We start from the raw sequence: 16,255 nt of genomic DNA, 5'->3' as shown, positions 1-16,255 counted from the left end.
AAATAAAAAGAAATAAAAATATTAATAAAAAAAAATCATTTATGAATAATGATTTTTATTTTCCAAGTATTAATGTAAAGATTCCAATTTTATTCGGTTTTATCGAAACGAAATACAATTATCGGGAAGAAGGGGAGAGTTGAGAGATCTGTTCCACCAAAACTATCTTACAATGGAACACCTAAAGCACACTCTTCTGATTCTCTTTGCTATTCATCTTTTCTTTTCCTTTGCTCAAGCTACTCATTTCAAGTACTGTGGTAAGCTACCCTTTTTTTTTTTAATCTATTAGAGCTGAATTCTCAATTTTATGCTTGATCAAATTAATTTATAGCTTATAAAAATCACAACTTTTATGTTTATGTAACATCAAGTACTGAATTGTGTTGATAGAATTATCTTAAATTTCTTTGCTATTGGTGTGTTGAATCTGAATGTTTATCTGTACTTAGCGGCTAACGCCTTATTGGTTTGTTGCATGAATGACATGGCATAACCGTATTGCTGTATAAGTAAACATTGAATCTTTACAATTGTGCAGATAAGAAAGATAGCTATGCTATAAAGGTCCAAGGAGTTGACATTTCTCCTGATCCTGTGCTGCCTGGAAAACCAGCCACCTTTAATATCTCAGCTTCTACTAGTAATTTTTCTTTTTTATTTTGTTCTCATGTTTATGTTTCAATTGAACATTTCTTGTATAAAGCTTTGCGTGAATCTTTTGTTCAGGTCAATCCGTCGCTGGTGGGAAGGTAGAGATTGCCGTTTCTTTCTTTTCAGTTCATGTGCATTCTGAAACCCGTGATCTTTGCGAGGACATACCATGTCCAATTGCAGCCGGTAGCTTTGTTCTGTCCCACTCCCAAACTTTACCTGTATTTACTCCGCCGGTAAGTTTCATGTTAGCAGAAACTATGTTATTGCCTCTGCAGTTTTTCCTTTCTTTCGCCATTAACTATTCCAAGTTCAATCTAGATTGTCGGGTATGATAACACGGGAAAAGAATGTTGTTGATTTGGTGATTAAGCCTCATAGTTTCATAGCTCTACTCATAAATGTTACAACACGGAAATCGGAATGGATTCATTGCCTCATTATTTGGTTGTTATGATAGCATTTGGGTGTCTCAGTAGTCAGTCCTACCTCACAATGCTCTTTTAGTGATGCTATGCATAAAGATAAGATGCCCAAATAGAAAATAAGTGCATTTTCCATGTAATGTCCTTGTTTTGCTAATGGTAAATTCTTGTTCTTCCCTTATCATGTGCTATGTGCTTCTTATCTTTGTGGTTCAACTATGTCATAGCCTGGCTGCTTTTAAATTTTAGAGAAGAAAATCTATAATAATTAGATGCTACATTTAAATGCATTATGACTGTGTTCTACTTCTACCTCATTGGTTTAATAAATTGGGAGCCGTACTTTCTCGGAGACCAGATGTTTAATGGTGGAGACTGTACACATGCACCTCTTGCCTTTCCCCTAATCATACCTTTAAATAGGGATTCTCCAAGTAATGTGAAGGGTCTATGTTTAACCCAGAGCCGGCCTTCATTCAGTCAGTTCGGCTGCATTGGTCTTAGGGCTCAGAATTAATATGGGTGGAGGGAGATACCCATTGTCATGGTCTGCAATTACTGTTTGGTTATGAAAGTTCAGTATAACTACTTGAATAATGTTAACTAAATCTTTTCAAAAATTGGAAAAACTGAAGTCCTTAGCTCAGATCTTTATGGCCTTTTCAGGGACATGGGATTTTATCAATCCTACTTGAAACCTTGCTATTTTTATTACTCTCCTAAACTAGAAAGGATCCGTGTTATCTTTTCCACATGAGGGTACGCTAAGATAGCATGACATGCTTTTAAAGTCTTGTATTTGACAGTCGGATAAATCTAATTGTGTGCCAAGGATATGGTTTCATCCCATTTTTCTTCCTAGTTAGACAAAGCCCCATTTTCAACCATCAAAAACTTCTGTTTCGACTCTCTTCGTCAAAAAAATATACTTATATACTTCTCGAACTATTTACACCAGCTTCAGTGTTATGACCATGTTTTTTCTTGCTTTGAGTCAGATAACATCATCAGTCCAGACTATTTTAACTGGCTCTGTTGCTTCCATACTGATATCATTTTGTAAACTTGCTTTAATTGATTTTCACTTGGTGTTTGTTTGGATAACATGACTGTTCGATGATGTAACTTGTATGTTTCTCTATGCCTCATATGTTTCCATTCTCATTTCTAACCCAATAGTCGTCATGTTTGATAAGTAGAAATTAAATTCTATTTTTTAAATCTTCAATCAAATCCCTAGTCTTACACTTGCCACTTTTCCCATTTATTCTTTTTGGAAGTAATCATTTGTGTTTTACGCGGTTGAGAAGTCATTTAGGAATCTATCATTGTATCATGCATCCATTGTGGCCATCAGAAATATAGACATATAGAAGCAGCAAGGAAGAAACCCCAATTTATTCCTTATCAGCATGGATGTAGCAAATTTCCGAGCCACCCAAATTGTGTCATGTTTTTTTCGTGCTATCTCTTTGGTTTTCTTTATTTTACCTTCAACTTTGTCCATACTGTATGATTGATTTTTCCTACTCCATAATCCTTTTGTTTGTTAAGCTCAATGGGAGTTCAAGGAATGTAAACTTTCCGAGTGTTGAATTTGCATTTCGAAGATAAATTTATGTCTGATTTTTGTCCTACAGGGCTCTTACACACTTAAGATGACAATGATTGATGGCAATGGTCAGGAATTGAGCTGCATTAGTTTCAATTTTAAAATTCATTTCGGAACTCTCATCTCCGACGTCTGAGTTTTAGTGCAATACTGTGTTCAAGGTTGTAAGCTATTTAATGCCAGATCAAATCTTCTATTTCTTACTTTCTTTTGCTTCTCTCTTTCCCCCTGGACAAGGGAATGTATTATGTATTATGTATCATGTATGTATGGTTTAAATTGAATTATTAAAGTGAATGTGAATGTCTTGTGGCATTTGTGTAATATGCCTTTTTTTTGGTAATTAGTTATGGGGTGCCCAAACTATTCCTTTATTATATTTTGGTAATTGAAATTCGATTCTTTTTATTTTGGTTAAAACTTTAATTTTATTTCATTTTGTGGCTAAAATTTATAGGTGGCAGCTGGATTTTGTTGCATGCCAATAATTTTTTACTTGTTTTTTTTTTAAATTCAATAATTTGAATATTCCAAGGTCAATTATCCATTTTATATTTTATGCTACTATGAAAGTAAATAGGATTATCTACACAAATAACCGAATTTTCATTTCATCTGTATTCAAACTATACAAATCTATTTTGTGCAAATATCTCGTAAAACAATATTAAGCAAATTATTTTTAGACCCCTCATGTATGTTATAATTGACACATTTGTTCTTTTCATTTAAAAATCAAACAATACAGTTCTTCGCTTTTGTTTTTGTAAATTTTTTAATTTTTTAGTTTATTTTTTGTGTTAGTCAACTACATCAGCAGACTTAACTAAAAAAAATAAATTTCAATTTAGTTCTTAAATTTATTTTTGACACAAGATAAATAAAAATAATATTTTTTTATGAGATTCAACGGTTTAATAATTTAATTTAAATTGTTTTACTTTTCTTTCATTTAAAATTTTAAAATTTTATTTTTTTTCTTAATTTTTTAAATTTTCTTACTTTGTTTACTTTCTAAAAGTAAAGAATAAAAAAATTAATTTTCAAATAATTTAAATATTAATAAATATTAAAAAAATTAAATAGAAGTCATTGAGTCATTTAATTTTTGATAATATAATTAATGTTTATAGATATTAAAAATACAAGTTTAAGGACTAAATTGAACTTTTTTTTAATTATGTTCTTTGACTTTATTGACTAATACCACAACAGAACAGAAAGATTAAAAAGTTAGTGGAAAAAAATAGAAAGTCCATATTGTTTGAATTTCAAATAAAAGGGATGAAAATATAAAGACATATGTTGGGGACTTTAAAGTAATTTACTTTAAAATATTCAAAGTTTACATTTATATCTTAAAATTAAAAATAATGTCATTTTAACAAAAAACATGACAATTATATTATTTAGATGTTCAATATCTCATTAGTCCTACACATGAATTCATATACAATTAGGTCGATACTCGCACATTAATAAAAAGGTCACAAATTAAAATCAAACTCAAGAAAGAAGGAAAACACACATAACTAACCAAAATCAAGCAATGGTAAAATAAATTTAAGAAAAAAAAAGTTTTTTTTACATCAAAATCCAGGTTTTAGTACAAATGCAAATAAAATTACTAAACCCTAGATATAAAAATTAAGGTGCAAAAGAAAAGGGTCGACAAATTTTACAAAGATAACCAGAAAGTTGGTGAAAATATCCTCAAAATACAAGAAGAACAGGAAGAATAAAAAAAAGAGAACGAGGGCGATTTATAAGAAGAAAATCGAAAGTTGCGATGAACAGTTGAAATGTTTTCTTAATTAAGTTAAACAACCATGAAACACCATGTGGCATATGAACATGGAGAGCAATAACGCAAAACAATAGGAAGATGCGCTTAAAAATTCAAAATAAAATACCCTTTTGCATACCTTGTCAAAACACAACATATCACCAAGCTCAGTTCGACAAACTGTATTTTAATACCGACTTTAGAAAATTTCTACATTGAAAGCAGAGGGAACAATACCAACCTCCTACCTAAATATCCAAAAGACTCAGGAGGTAAGTTATAATTCAGCAAGAGCGAAGCAACCTCTAAGTGTGTGTGTGTATATATATATATATATATATATATATGACGAACTCTAGCAAAATGATATTGTTAGAGCATTGAAGCTGCGAGAATGTCAATTCTGGCCGAGGTTACTTTCATTTCGAGATTATCTCAAGCCGTATCTCGAACCAGAATTATCAAATACACTACCGAGATTCAGGTATAATTCACTTTATTGGATGAGAAAGTTATGAAAGACATGTTAGCCTATTGGGCTGCAAAAAATTCTTTAGCAAGAGAAGAAGTATACACCACGCCCATTACGGGTGTTTGATAACTCAACTTATTACTTAAATTAATATATTAAGCACTTAATTATTTTATGTTGGTTTGATAATTCAAAAAAGGTCAACTTAACTTATTCAGTTAAGTCAAAAACCACTTAAAATAATAAGTCAAAAATATTGACTTATTTTTTTTACTGAAAATATTAAGTTATTAAATATTAGTTTTATTATTGAATAAACCTTATATCCTTATTATTTCCAATTATTACTCACGAACAAAAATATTTTATCTCACATATATTATTTTTTTTAATTTTTTTAATATCACAATGAGTGTATTATACTTAGATCAACATTTAAAATTACAAAATACTATATTTTTTTATTACAAATATTTATTTTCTATTTTATTTTTCTTTTTATAGTCTATATGTCATTTATTTAATATTTTCGCTTTTTAATATTCTATGGACTTCTATTTGTAACACACAACATTAATTATCATATTTAAACAGTTTTTCAGATTTTTAAAAACTAATATTTTATTTTAAGGACTAATTTTCAAATTAAATAAGAGAATCATTATAATATTTAAGTACTAATTATCAACATATGCTACTAAAATTTATAATTTTTATTTATGATAGTAATATTCATAATATTTTTTATATATTTTTTATTTATATTTTAAAAATTTAAATAAAATATAATTTATATTTAGTAAATTATTTATAAAATAGTTAATTTTTAAAGGTTTAATATATAAATATAATAATTTCAATAATATTCAGTAATTGTAGACTTGCAGTTATCAAGCAGACTTATTTAATTAAACACTTAAAAAGATCAACAATTATTATTTTCAGCACTTAAAATTCAGCACATAATTTTCAATTTTATCAAACGCCACCTTACTCTACCATAATAATATAAAGGTCAACTCATCCTATATTATAGAGGGCCGCCTCATCATGGAAATACAAATGAAGAAGAAGAAGAGTACTTATATACCACTTTATCCTAAAATTCTAAGATATTCTCTTTCTTATCAGTACTATTTTCTTGGGATTCGCCGCCCGCTTTTACTTAGCACCGCACAGGCAAAAGACGTTTCTGCCCCTCTAGCAAAATTTCAAAAAAAAAGTTCTCTCAACTCATTCGAACACACTCGAACAACTACGTAAAAAGTCGAGTAAAATGACGGATAACGAGTATAATTCGTCGGGAAACGAATATCAACGTTCGGAAACAAGTTTTTCCGGCTTTTCCGAGATAAAAAATAGTTTTTTTAAATTTTTATTTAAATTTTTTAAAGGGGGACGATTGCGTTTCACGTCCTCTCCAGAGGGAGAGGACGTGAAAACCAACGTCCCCTCCAGAGGAGGGGACGCCGAACGCCGGCGTCCACTCTTCTGGAGAGGACGCCGACGTCCCCCTTTTCCGGCCGCGACCGAAACGTCGCGGCCGGAAATTAATTTTTTTTTAAAAAAACGTTAAAATGATTTTTTTTTAATAATTACAGTGATTTTTTATTGTATATTATTACGACTTTCTATTACATATTATTACGATTTGTTAAACGTAAGTATTTATATTTTGCAGGTTCATTTAGAAGATTATGTCGATTTTCATCTCGTTCGGAATCCGACATTTTCGTAAAATATGAATTTGAATAGAGTTGAATGAGTTGAGAGGATTTATGTTTTTTGTTTATGAGTTGGTTTTCTATTCAAAAAGTGAAAAGGGCAAAAATGTAATGTGGCTGTGCGGTGCTAAGTAAAAAGGGGCGGTGTTTAGCAATCCAGATTTTCTTTCTTTCTGATTCTTCATCAAATACTTACTTGAGCGTCAATGTCCGGAACCTCCTTCGGGTATTCTTTTTGACCATATACTCTGTTTTCAGATTTTCAAATTTGATCAGATCATCCTCTATTTTTTTTGATGATTCATCACGTAAGTTCATGAAACAAATGCTAAATTTAGTCCTTAATCTATACTATATATAAAAGCACGGATGGGGGGGGGGCAGACAAATTTACTGAATAATCCTTTTTAATTTACTACTAAATAAAGGTTTTATAGTCATTAATTAATTAGTTATTTAATTAATCACAATTGTAATTAAAGTCCTAATTAGACTAAGTAGCTAAATTATCTCCAATTTAATTTTTATTATGTAAAAAATAACTAAATTGTCTCCAAATTAATAGGAATATCTATCTTTTAGTTTGATTGAACTAAAAAATTAAAATACTATATTTGACTAATATATTATTATATAAATTTCTATCTTATTATTTTTAAAGATATTATTAATAAAATTAAGTCAAATATTTAATTATAGTTATTATAAAACCAAAAGAAGAATAAATTTAGTATGGAAAAAAATTAACAACCGAATATATTATATTTACTTTTACGAAAATTCTTAACTAATTTAATATTAATTATAAATAAAAAATTGATATAATTATAATAAATTTACTAATATGTAATTGACGAGTTACGTTACGAGCCACATAATTTGACAAGTCACACTACGAGTCACGTGTGAAACACGTAAAGCAAAACTAGTTTTTCTTAAAAGGATCAATCAGCTTGTCATCAAGCCCATTTTTAGAAAAATCATTATTGGACATCCTGAACATTGTTTTTTGCATTTCCTTGTCCAACAAATCGGTATTTAAAAATGTTAAATAAAAAAAATCTAACAATTTATACATAGTAAAATTCTACTTTTAGTACAAAAATCTATTCTTAATGAAATACAATCTTTTGTTAAAAAATAAATAAAAAAATTAAAATAATAATTATAAATTGTTTTGGGTTAATACTCTATCAGCCCATTGGGCATTGAGGCTCTTTTTGATCCATGTTAAATTTAAAATAAAATAAATTCAAAATGATAGTAATTAGATTTGAAATGATTTTTTATACAATTGAAAAAAAATTATTTAAAATGATGGGTAGAAAGGACTTTGTGAATAATATTTTAATTATCATTGAATGAATTATAACTTTGTTAATCTAATTAGACTGAAAATAGCACATGAAGGCTTGACCTAGTAGCCAAGTTCTTCGTAGTTGCATGAGGTCGAATTCGAACTCCGATTCTCTCAAAAGTTGTTTGTCTGATAAAAATGAATATTATTTTCTGCTAACAATTAATATAAAATATATTTATTTTTGATAAAAAACAATAGACTAAAAATAAAATTATAGAAAAATATCGGTTTAATCTATCCGAAAGGTCTCTCTATTTTGAATTATCTCTATACTTCACCCCTAAACGTTTTAGTTTTTTTTTTACTTGGTCACTGTACTTTCGAAATCAATTGTTTAATTTTTTTTACTTAGTCCTTATTTAACACTTTTATTAATAAAAAAAATTTATAAAATTATTTTTGAAATTACAGAGACCAAATAAGGATATAAAAATATTTATAGACGAAATATTTTTTTTTAGAAAGAATAGGTTTTGCAAAAAAAAAAAGTGTAAAATCAATATTATGTAAAAATGTGATGAGGAAAATACCTGATGTAATATCCTCTTTTTATTTTGCCTGTTTAACAAGCTCTGCAGAAGCACAAGAAATGAAGAAAGAAAATCACAATCACAATGGAAAATTAATGGTAAGAAAAATATGCAAAACTCAGTTTATTCAAGTATTCAACTTTCAGGGTTTCGTTTGTTTTCGTTTAAAAAAATTAGGGTTTTAATTTACATTTGTTATGCAATGTTTTTTCTTACAAATATTCTTACAAATTCATTATATAGTTGCTTTTTTAGGGTATCCTTTGGAAACTGTAATTTTATAATTGAAGTTAAATTCTTTTAAACAAATTATTTGTATAGTTGATTGTGAACAAATATTTTAATTTTAAACTCTTTTTAGGGTTAATGCATTTGTTTTTGGGAGCATTTTAAAATCTTTTTCTGGGAACTTTAGTTTAATTTAGAATGTGCACATAAATTATACTTAATTGCAATATCAGCTTCATTTTTGTTTTATGTTAATGCTGAAATAGTGAAATAGTGAAATGTAATTTGAATTTGATTGCATTTGCTTTCCTCTTGTTTTTCTTTTATAGGTCTAATTTTCAATAAAAGTTGATTAAATAAGTTGTTAAAGATGAGAAGACAGGGGCAATATGGTGATCATCATGGAGCTGATACATATACTGGCGGTGCTCATATGCAGCATTTATCTTCTCAGAGGATGGAAAACAGGCCCGAGTCTGACCATTTCCAAGGACGGCTTGAGGCGTTCACTCCGGAACGAGAGCAGCATTTTTATCCCAGTTCGAAAGTTGAGGGACAATGGAGATGGGAAAGAGATGAATCAAAAATGTCTCATCCACTTCCGTCTCAAATTTTCGCTGAAGGTGAGAAGTCAGGCAGAAATTTTGTGAGTATATTTGATTGATTTGTGATGCTGGTCATTCCTGACTCAAGTTTCATGATATTGTTAATTGTGTAGATTAGTGGGTAGAGTTCGCATTGTCCTCCCTTTAGGGCATTCCCTTGCTTGTGTGATTTATAAGAATCAATGCGGTCACGTTTTTGTTTCTGGATAGTTTTAGTCTTTGTCAATTGTGCTTGACCCGACCCTCCAGAGTTTCTTGCGCCTTACATGTTTTCAAGATCGATAGCCTGCATGTTTCAAATACTCAAGAGTATGTTCTTGATGTAGGTCAAGGGGTTGATGCGACAAGATCCTATTTCCAACGAAAAGGTCCTGGGCAAGATGCGAAACTGGCTTTAGAGAAGCAAGGCACTAATGATCCTAGATTTGGACCCCGTGAGGACAACATGCAAATTGGATTTGAAGACAAACCTTTGGTGCAGAATTTTGAAGGTATTGAACATAAATTCCTCGACGACATTATGAAACTTGCCAAAGATCAAAATGATGCTGAGGATGCAGAAAATGTCAGACATAGAGAGGTTGGTTCAGATAATAAATTAATATGATAGCCTCTTTTATGTTTTATTTATGAAAAAGATTATCTCAACATGATGGATAGCTTTATTTGATTGTGCACTTGAGCTTTTCTTCTCTATTGGGCTGTATGGTAGTATTTGCAGTAAATATGATAATACATAAATAAGTTTGCATAATGGAGTAAACCAAGTTAAGCTGTATTATTCAGCATAAAAGAATTTTCCACTTTTGCTTAAATAGAATATTTTTAATCACTCCTGAAGATGGTAAAGGTGGTTTGAGTTTACCTGCCATTCTTACCTGGACGAGGGCAGTGAAAGACAAGGTATAATTGTGAAGACCTCAATTGGGATGGAGTCATCTTGAATATCTGGAGCAATCTACTTACTAGTGCTCTTATGCTAGGAAAAATTTGAATAGTTTTTTTCCCTTCATTTGCTTAATTGTTTTTACAAAAAAGGGATGGAATTGAAACTTGCTTGTTTTTTGTGCCACATCTTAGAAATGACATGTTGGGAGTAAGGAATATTTCATAAACAATGATGGAATGAACATTGGGGCTGATTAGATTGATTGACAGAGAGGATCAATGGTTATCACCGAGTAATTCATGTTGCCATAGCAACTAAAATAAGACAAGTCACCCTTCTAGTAGAAGAATAAGACGAGAGAGAGCTCCTTACTAAAATAATTATATTCCCATTGTTATATGGGTGAAAATATCACATAGGTTTATGGGGTTGGTCTTGTTGAAATAATTCATCTGGAAACTTGGTTAATTTATCACCCTTGATAAACCTTACTAGATTGAGATATTTGTAGTTCTGCTAGTAAAATTCAAATACTACAAAGTTAATGTTGGGTTGTTGTACTGAGATGCAATAACTTCTCAGAAACTTGGAGAGTTCCTAAACTAGTGCTAAAGGAACGCATTATGCCTAAAACTTTTACTGGCATGAAATATGGGGAAGCAATGATGAAGTAATTTTTATTTTTCCTCATCTTCATCCCCTGCTAAACATGTTCAATTTTGAAGCCCACTTCTACCGGACTTTCACATAGATAGCATGAATATGTACATACACTCAGTAATATCTTTTTAATCAGGGATATCTGGAACCGTATTAATTGAGTATCTTTTTGTGACTAGATTGCAAATTTACTATTTTTTTGAACTACTCGTGCACAATTAGGTGTTATAATTATTATGCTGTAGTTTCTATGACTTAGTGTCATACAAAACCATATGAAAGGACGTGGACATCGAAGAGTTAAATAAAAAGAGTTTTCTATAACAAATACATCTACATTGTTACATTATGAACTTACATGAAGGAAGCCATAGGAATACTTCATAAGTCAAATGTTTGATCCAATTTTGAATACTGTATGCTCATTGCAAAATTTGTTATTTTCATATTCCATTGTTTTGGTTCTGTTGGAAATGTCATGGACAGCTTTGGTCGGCCCTGCCTGCTCAGAACTGCTATCCTGGTGGTAGATATTTTTAGAAAGCTGAGTAGGATACTGCTCTTTGCGAGTATAGCTTGTGCACTGATGCCTCAAGTGGTGAAATTTTGTTCTGTATTTATGAATACAAAGTAGCATCTACACGATACAATTGGAAATACAATTCTGAACTTGCAAACTAAATGCTGTTGAAGATGCATTATTGGGAATACACTGTATGAATGAGAGGGTTGTTTGCTTGTGAGGTCTTCTTTGCGTCTCATTTTTTCTTCTTGTATTTGCTTGTTTAAATAACCAAACTTTCTGTTAAAAAAACGACAGTTTTACTTTTTATTTGTTAGAAAGAATAATCTTTTTACCTTCTCTTTGTGTGTAATACTATCAAATGTGGGGAACTTTGGGCAAAGTTGACAATTCCGAATGCATTATATAAATTAGAGAAGAAGTGAAATATTTTGCATCAAAATGCAATTTAAGGGCTGACTAGTTTATTGATGAGTATGCTAACAATTAAATTTGAAAAGAAAAAGTTATTTTGATTCTATTGCCTGAAATTGTTTATAAAATATTCTTGGTGCATTTTGTACATTAGTCAATCTATCCATTGATAAAACGAAACATAATGGTGACAAGTATGGATAATATTACCCTAACTATTGCTATTTTTCTTTTCATTTGGCAGAAGATAAGTGCAATAAATACTCAGTATCAGGAACAATTAGAAGCACTTCGAGCCCGGCATGCCAGTCGTAGAGATGAGTTCCTCCATAAGGAGTCACAGGCACGCCAGCATCAATATCAGCAATCCATGATGGGCGATTTTCCTAGTAGTGGCATGGTCCCTAGCGATCCTCATGGTTACAGTGCAGGTGCACCCTCAGCTGTCACAAATGAAGCTCATCGAGCCTATGCTACAGATCAATTTGACTCATACAGGGAGCCTGCTCGAGTTCATGGAGGCTCTAGGGATCAAGGATTTGAGGCTAGAGGTCCATATCCTGGGGGCCGTGTTTATGAAACTGGAAGACGCTATTACTAATTAACAGGCGCAACTTAGATATGCTTCCTTGCTATTTCCTTTGCACCAGGTTAGGCTTGTTATACAAACATTTTAAACTTGTACTATTTGCTTATTGCCGTTTTTCTTCTCATTCATAAAAGAAATGTTAGGTATGTTTTGGTAGTTCCATGTCTATACATGATTTCACTTTTCAAATGCTACTGTTGTAAGTGTTAGGAATATGGATACGAGTACAAAAATCAAAGAAGACCGACTTCAGTTCAGTTTTATACAAATTCAATTGAACCGAAAAATCAACTGAATCAACTGATTCGGTTTGGCTTGAAATATTTTAATTTAACTATAAATCCTGTTCGGTCAAAAAATAATAAAAAGTTCTGTTCGAATGAATGGACATCAATTTCTGCCATCTTATTTTAACACAAGAAAGTGGTAGGCAGCTTGTTGATTAGAGCTTAAAAAAAAAAAATCTGTACATTGGTTTGAAGGCAGTGACTTATAACTTGATTTTAATTTTTAAACTATAAAATAATGATTTAATATTTTTTATATAATTATTAATAATATATTGGGCAAAATCTGTAAGTACATAGAATTGCGATAAATAGTGAAGTGATTCAAATTAAAAATTATTTCCAGAAAAACTTTTTTTCCCTAGCTACTTGGAACTCTTATTTGTTTAGAAAGTTTTTTTTTTGATAATTGGGGAGGGGGGAGATAAATAGTGAAGTGATTCAAATTAAAAATTATTTCCAGAAAAACTTTTTTTCCCTAGCTACTTGGAACTCTTATTTGTTTAGAAAGTTTTTTTTTTGATAATTGGGGAGGGGGAGCGCTTGTGGGAGGAATCGAACCCACGACCTAGTAGTTTGCTGTCTAGCGCTTATACCATTTGAGCTAGAGCTCATTGGTTGTTTAGAAAGTTGATTTGCATTTTAGAATTCTATATTTCATCTATCTACTGAAATTAAATAAATTAGCTTAGAATTAATGTTGAAACTACAATATGGAAGGATTAGACTCAGACCTTAGAGATAAATAACTAACAGGGAACATAATACGCAATGTTCCAGACTCAGACTCACACAAAAGATATAACAGACAAATGGGAATCCTTGATTCGTAAGGATTGGCATCAAATCCGTTGACTATCACCCCCATGATATAAGCTTCCATAATATGAGCTGATTGACATAATCCGCAAGATTATAGGAATCAAATATCAAACTTACCTTATCCCGAACAAGAATACCTAAAAAGGAAGAGGATTCTATGCAAATATAAATAGAAGGCTTAAGTCAGGTATAAACTCTAATTTTACACATACTCTTGAACAACACTCGATTATTACAAGTGAATTATGACTTAGGCATTAGAGTGTATTCGGACAACACTGTCCGAGTCATTCTAACCTATCTTTATTTTGACAGGTTGATTCAAGAAGTTACTCTAGTCACACCAAAACTATTATTCGGCGCCGTAGAAACGAGTATTCGTTTCAAAAAATAAAAATCATAATTTTTGTTTTTCGATGGCTATCGATGGACAATGGGGAACACCCGCCACCACCAGAAGTGGTTCTCGTATCTAAGGCACAACCAGTGAGCAATGGACTGATTCCTGCATTGATTCATGCAGAGGGAGGTGTCAGCAGAACATCAACTGGGATAACCAATGTAATACTATCAAATATGATGCACAAAATTGCAATATACAATGTTGTGATTAAGTAATAAAGAGTCAGTAGAGTGCCAAACCCACGAATAATAAATTTAACACCAAAATAGTTAACTAATTGTTATTTAAGCAATCAAATATGAGATGTTTTTGTACTTTAAACTAAAACTAATAATCTTATTATGGAATAAACAATAATGACAAGCAACTCATAATATTGCCTTCGTATAAATTATCGATAGCTTACAAATCTAACTCATATCAATTAATTTTAATTATTACATGCAACAACGGATAGATCGAAGATACTAACTCATTATTTCTATTTAATTCTTAACTATTTAAGATACCCACGTTTTGACTGTATAACTCTATTAACTATTTAAGATACCCACGTTTTGACTATATGTAATATGGTTATGGCTATGAAATTTTTGAAATGTTTTTTTTTTGAAATGAATTTTTAAAATGTTTAGTTAGGGTTGGATGAGCAATAAAGGTGACATGACAGGGCAATGGAGACAATTTTAATGCCATAAAGTAATGAATATATGAACAATCATTTTCGGAGATGACCCACTTTACCATGTTACTCCAAATCACCAACTGCATGATTTGACATATCAGATTCTCTTCTCTTATCTCCATCCCAACAGACAAACTCATTCCTCACTTTTTACTGAATTATTCTTCAACTCTTCACTTTTTTACTCGGCCTCTCTTTTTTCAAACTGCCCTACAATCAACGGTTCAAAAGGATCCCAAGGAACTTATATGGCTAAGTTAGGGCTTTAATTTTTCACGTCAGCATGACAAAGAAAATACATTATTGACATAAAATATCAAACAATATTACATATTACACGAATAAAGTTTCTATAGCTAGCTACATAAGACGAACAACAATAATAATTACGTTGCTTAAGAAGTTATTTAACCTTAGTAGGAGAGTAAGATCCAAAAGAAAAAACAAACCTTAGTAGGAGAGTGATTGACATCAAAACTTAACCAATATCAATAGCTTAAATGATTTTTTTGGTGAATCGATAGCTTAAATGTTAAATTAATTTATATTATAGTCTAGCTAGTGTTGTTTAGATGAAACCTAGCTAGGGTCCTTTTTCAATTCTATTCTATTTGTTCTAATTTGAATTATAATAAACAAATGTTCATAAAACTCAAGATAAAAGAAAATATATTAGTATACCACATTTGTGTTTTTGCAGTATCACATTTTTAATAATTGGATTTTTGTATTAAAAAGACGTTCACATTCACTATCAATTGCAAACATGTTGAGTCTTTATGTCCATTTCTATTAGAGATAAACTCAATGTGTTAGCATGGACGAAAATGAACGAAAGGGCTTAATTTGGATGAAATTGATAGTGTAGGAATCCAATATATAAAGACGTCTTTCGATACAAGGACCGAATCATTAAAAGTGTGATGGTACAAGCACTCAAGTATGCGTTATGCCAAATACATTGGTCAAGAAAAAATTCATTTGGGATTTATGCATTGTCGAAACACTCAATCCAACCAAGAATTTAATCGTCAGTATTTTAAATTCTGAAAACACATTTTAATTTCATTTGAAGTTGATTTTTTTCGAAGTCAAAAGCAATTTTCTCTCCAAAATCATATTCCACACTGATCCACCATAAAACCTTGATCCGTTGAATTTTAAATGTTCCTTGGACTATGAAGATCATCATTTTGAAGCTTGTTTTTGCATGCATTGGAATTTTTCAGTTTGGTCAAGTTGATCTTTCAAGTAGACTTTGACTTCATGTCTGAAGCCTTAAATTTCATTCTAAGGTTAGTATTTCCTCATTTGATTCATAATCATGTGTTTCATGTTAGCTTATAACTTGGATTTGTTGATTTTAGTTGGTTTACAAGCTATTTGAGTGTTAATCATGATATTTGGCTAGATTGTTGGTTTGATCATATTAAAAATCACATGCAAGATGTTATATGTTTTTTGTTCTGTTACAAATACATAAAGGATCCGTAGTGTAATACTAGAATATATAGAATATCCGGAATATGACAAAAATATAGAGGAGGGTACGTGCAAGTGTGCATATGGATACTATATGGTACTGCA

At 30.8% G+C, this 16,255-nt stretch overlaps 2 protein-coding genes across 4 annotated transcripts; both read left to right on the top strand.

The window, feature by feature from the left end:
- The first annotated feature begins 93 nt into the window (after positions 1-93).
- On the top strand, positions 94-3,034 carry LOC126683175 (uncharacterized). The gene is made up of 4 exons (XM_050379014.2): positions 94-260; positions 542-643; positions 730-890; positions 2,720-3,034. Exons 1-4 carry the CDS (start codon positions 173-175, stop codon positions 2,825-2,827), a joined length of 459 nt encoding a protein of 152 aa, XP_050234971.1. The 5' UTR covers positions 94-172; the 3' UTR covers positions 2,828-3,034.
- A 5,480-nt stretch (positions 3,035-8,514) lies between these two features.
- Positions 8,515-14,221, top strand: LOC126683294 (uncharacterized). Of its 3 annotated transcripts, none has more exons than XM_050379144.2 (5): positions 8,515-8,661; positions 9,121-9,414; positions 9,723-9,976; positions 12,127-12,532; positions 13,896-14,221. In XM_050379144.2, exons 2-4 carry the CDS (start codon positions 9,162-9,164, stop codon positions 12,481-12,483), a joined length of 864 nt encoding a protein of 287 aa, XP_050235101.1. In that variant the 5' UTR covers positions 8,515-8,661; positions 9,121-9,161; the 3' UTR covers positions 12,484-12,532; positions 13,896-14,221. The 3 variants fall into 3 exon arrangements, with proteins under 3 accessions (XP_050235101.1, XP_050235102.1, XP_050235100.1); XM_050379145.2 differs by having other exon boundaries at positions 13,842-14,221; XM_050379143.2 differs by lacking the exon at positions 13,896-14,221 and having other exon boundaries at positions 12,127-12,660.
- The last annotated feature ends 2,034 nt before the right edge of the window (positions 14,222-16,255 follow it).

This window comes from Mercurialis annua, linkage group LG5, assembly GCF_937616625.2.
Source record: "Mercurialis annua linkage group LG5, ddMerAnnu1.2, whole genome shotgun sequence".
NCBI classification, from domain to species: Eukaryota; Viridiplantae; Streptophyta; class Magnoliopsida; order Malpighiales; family Euphorbiaceae; genus Mercurialis; species Mercurialis annua.
This window is presented reverse-complemented; position numbering and strand designations above follow the sequence as displayed.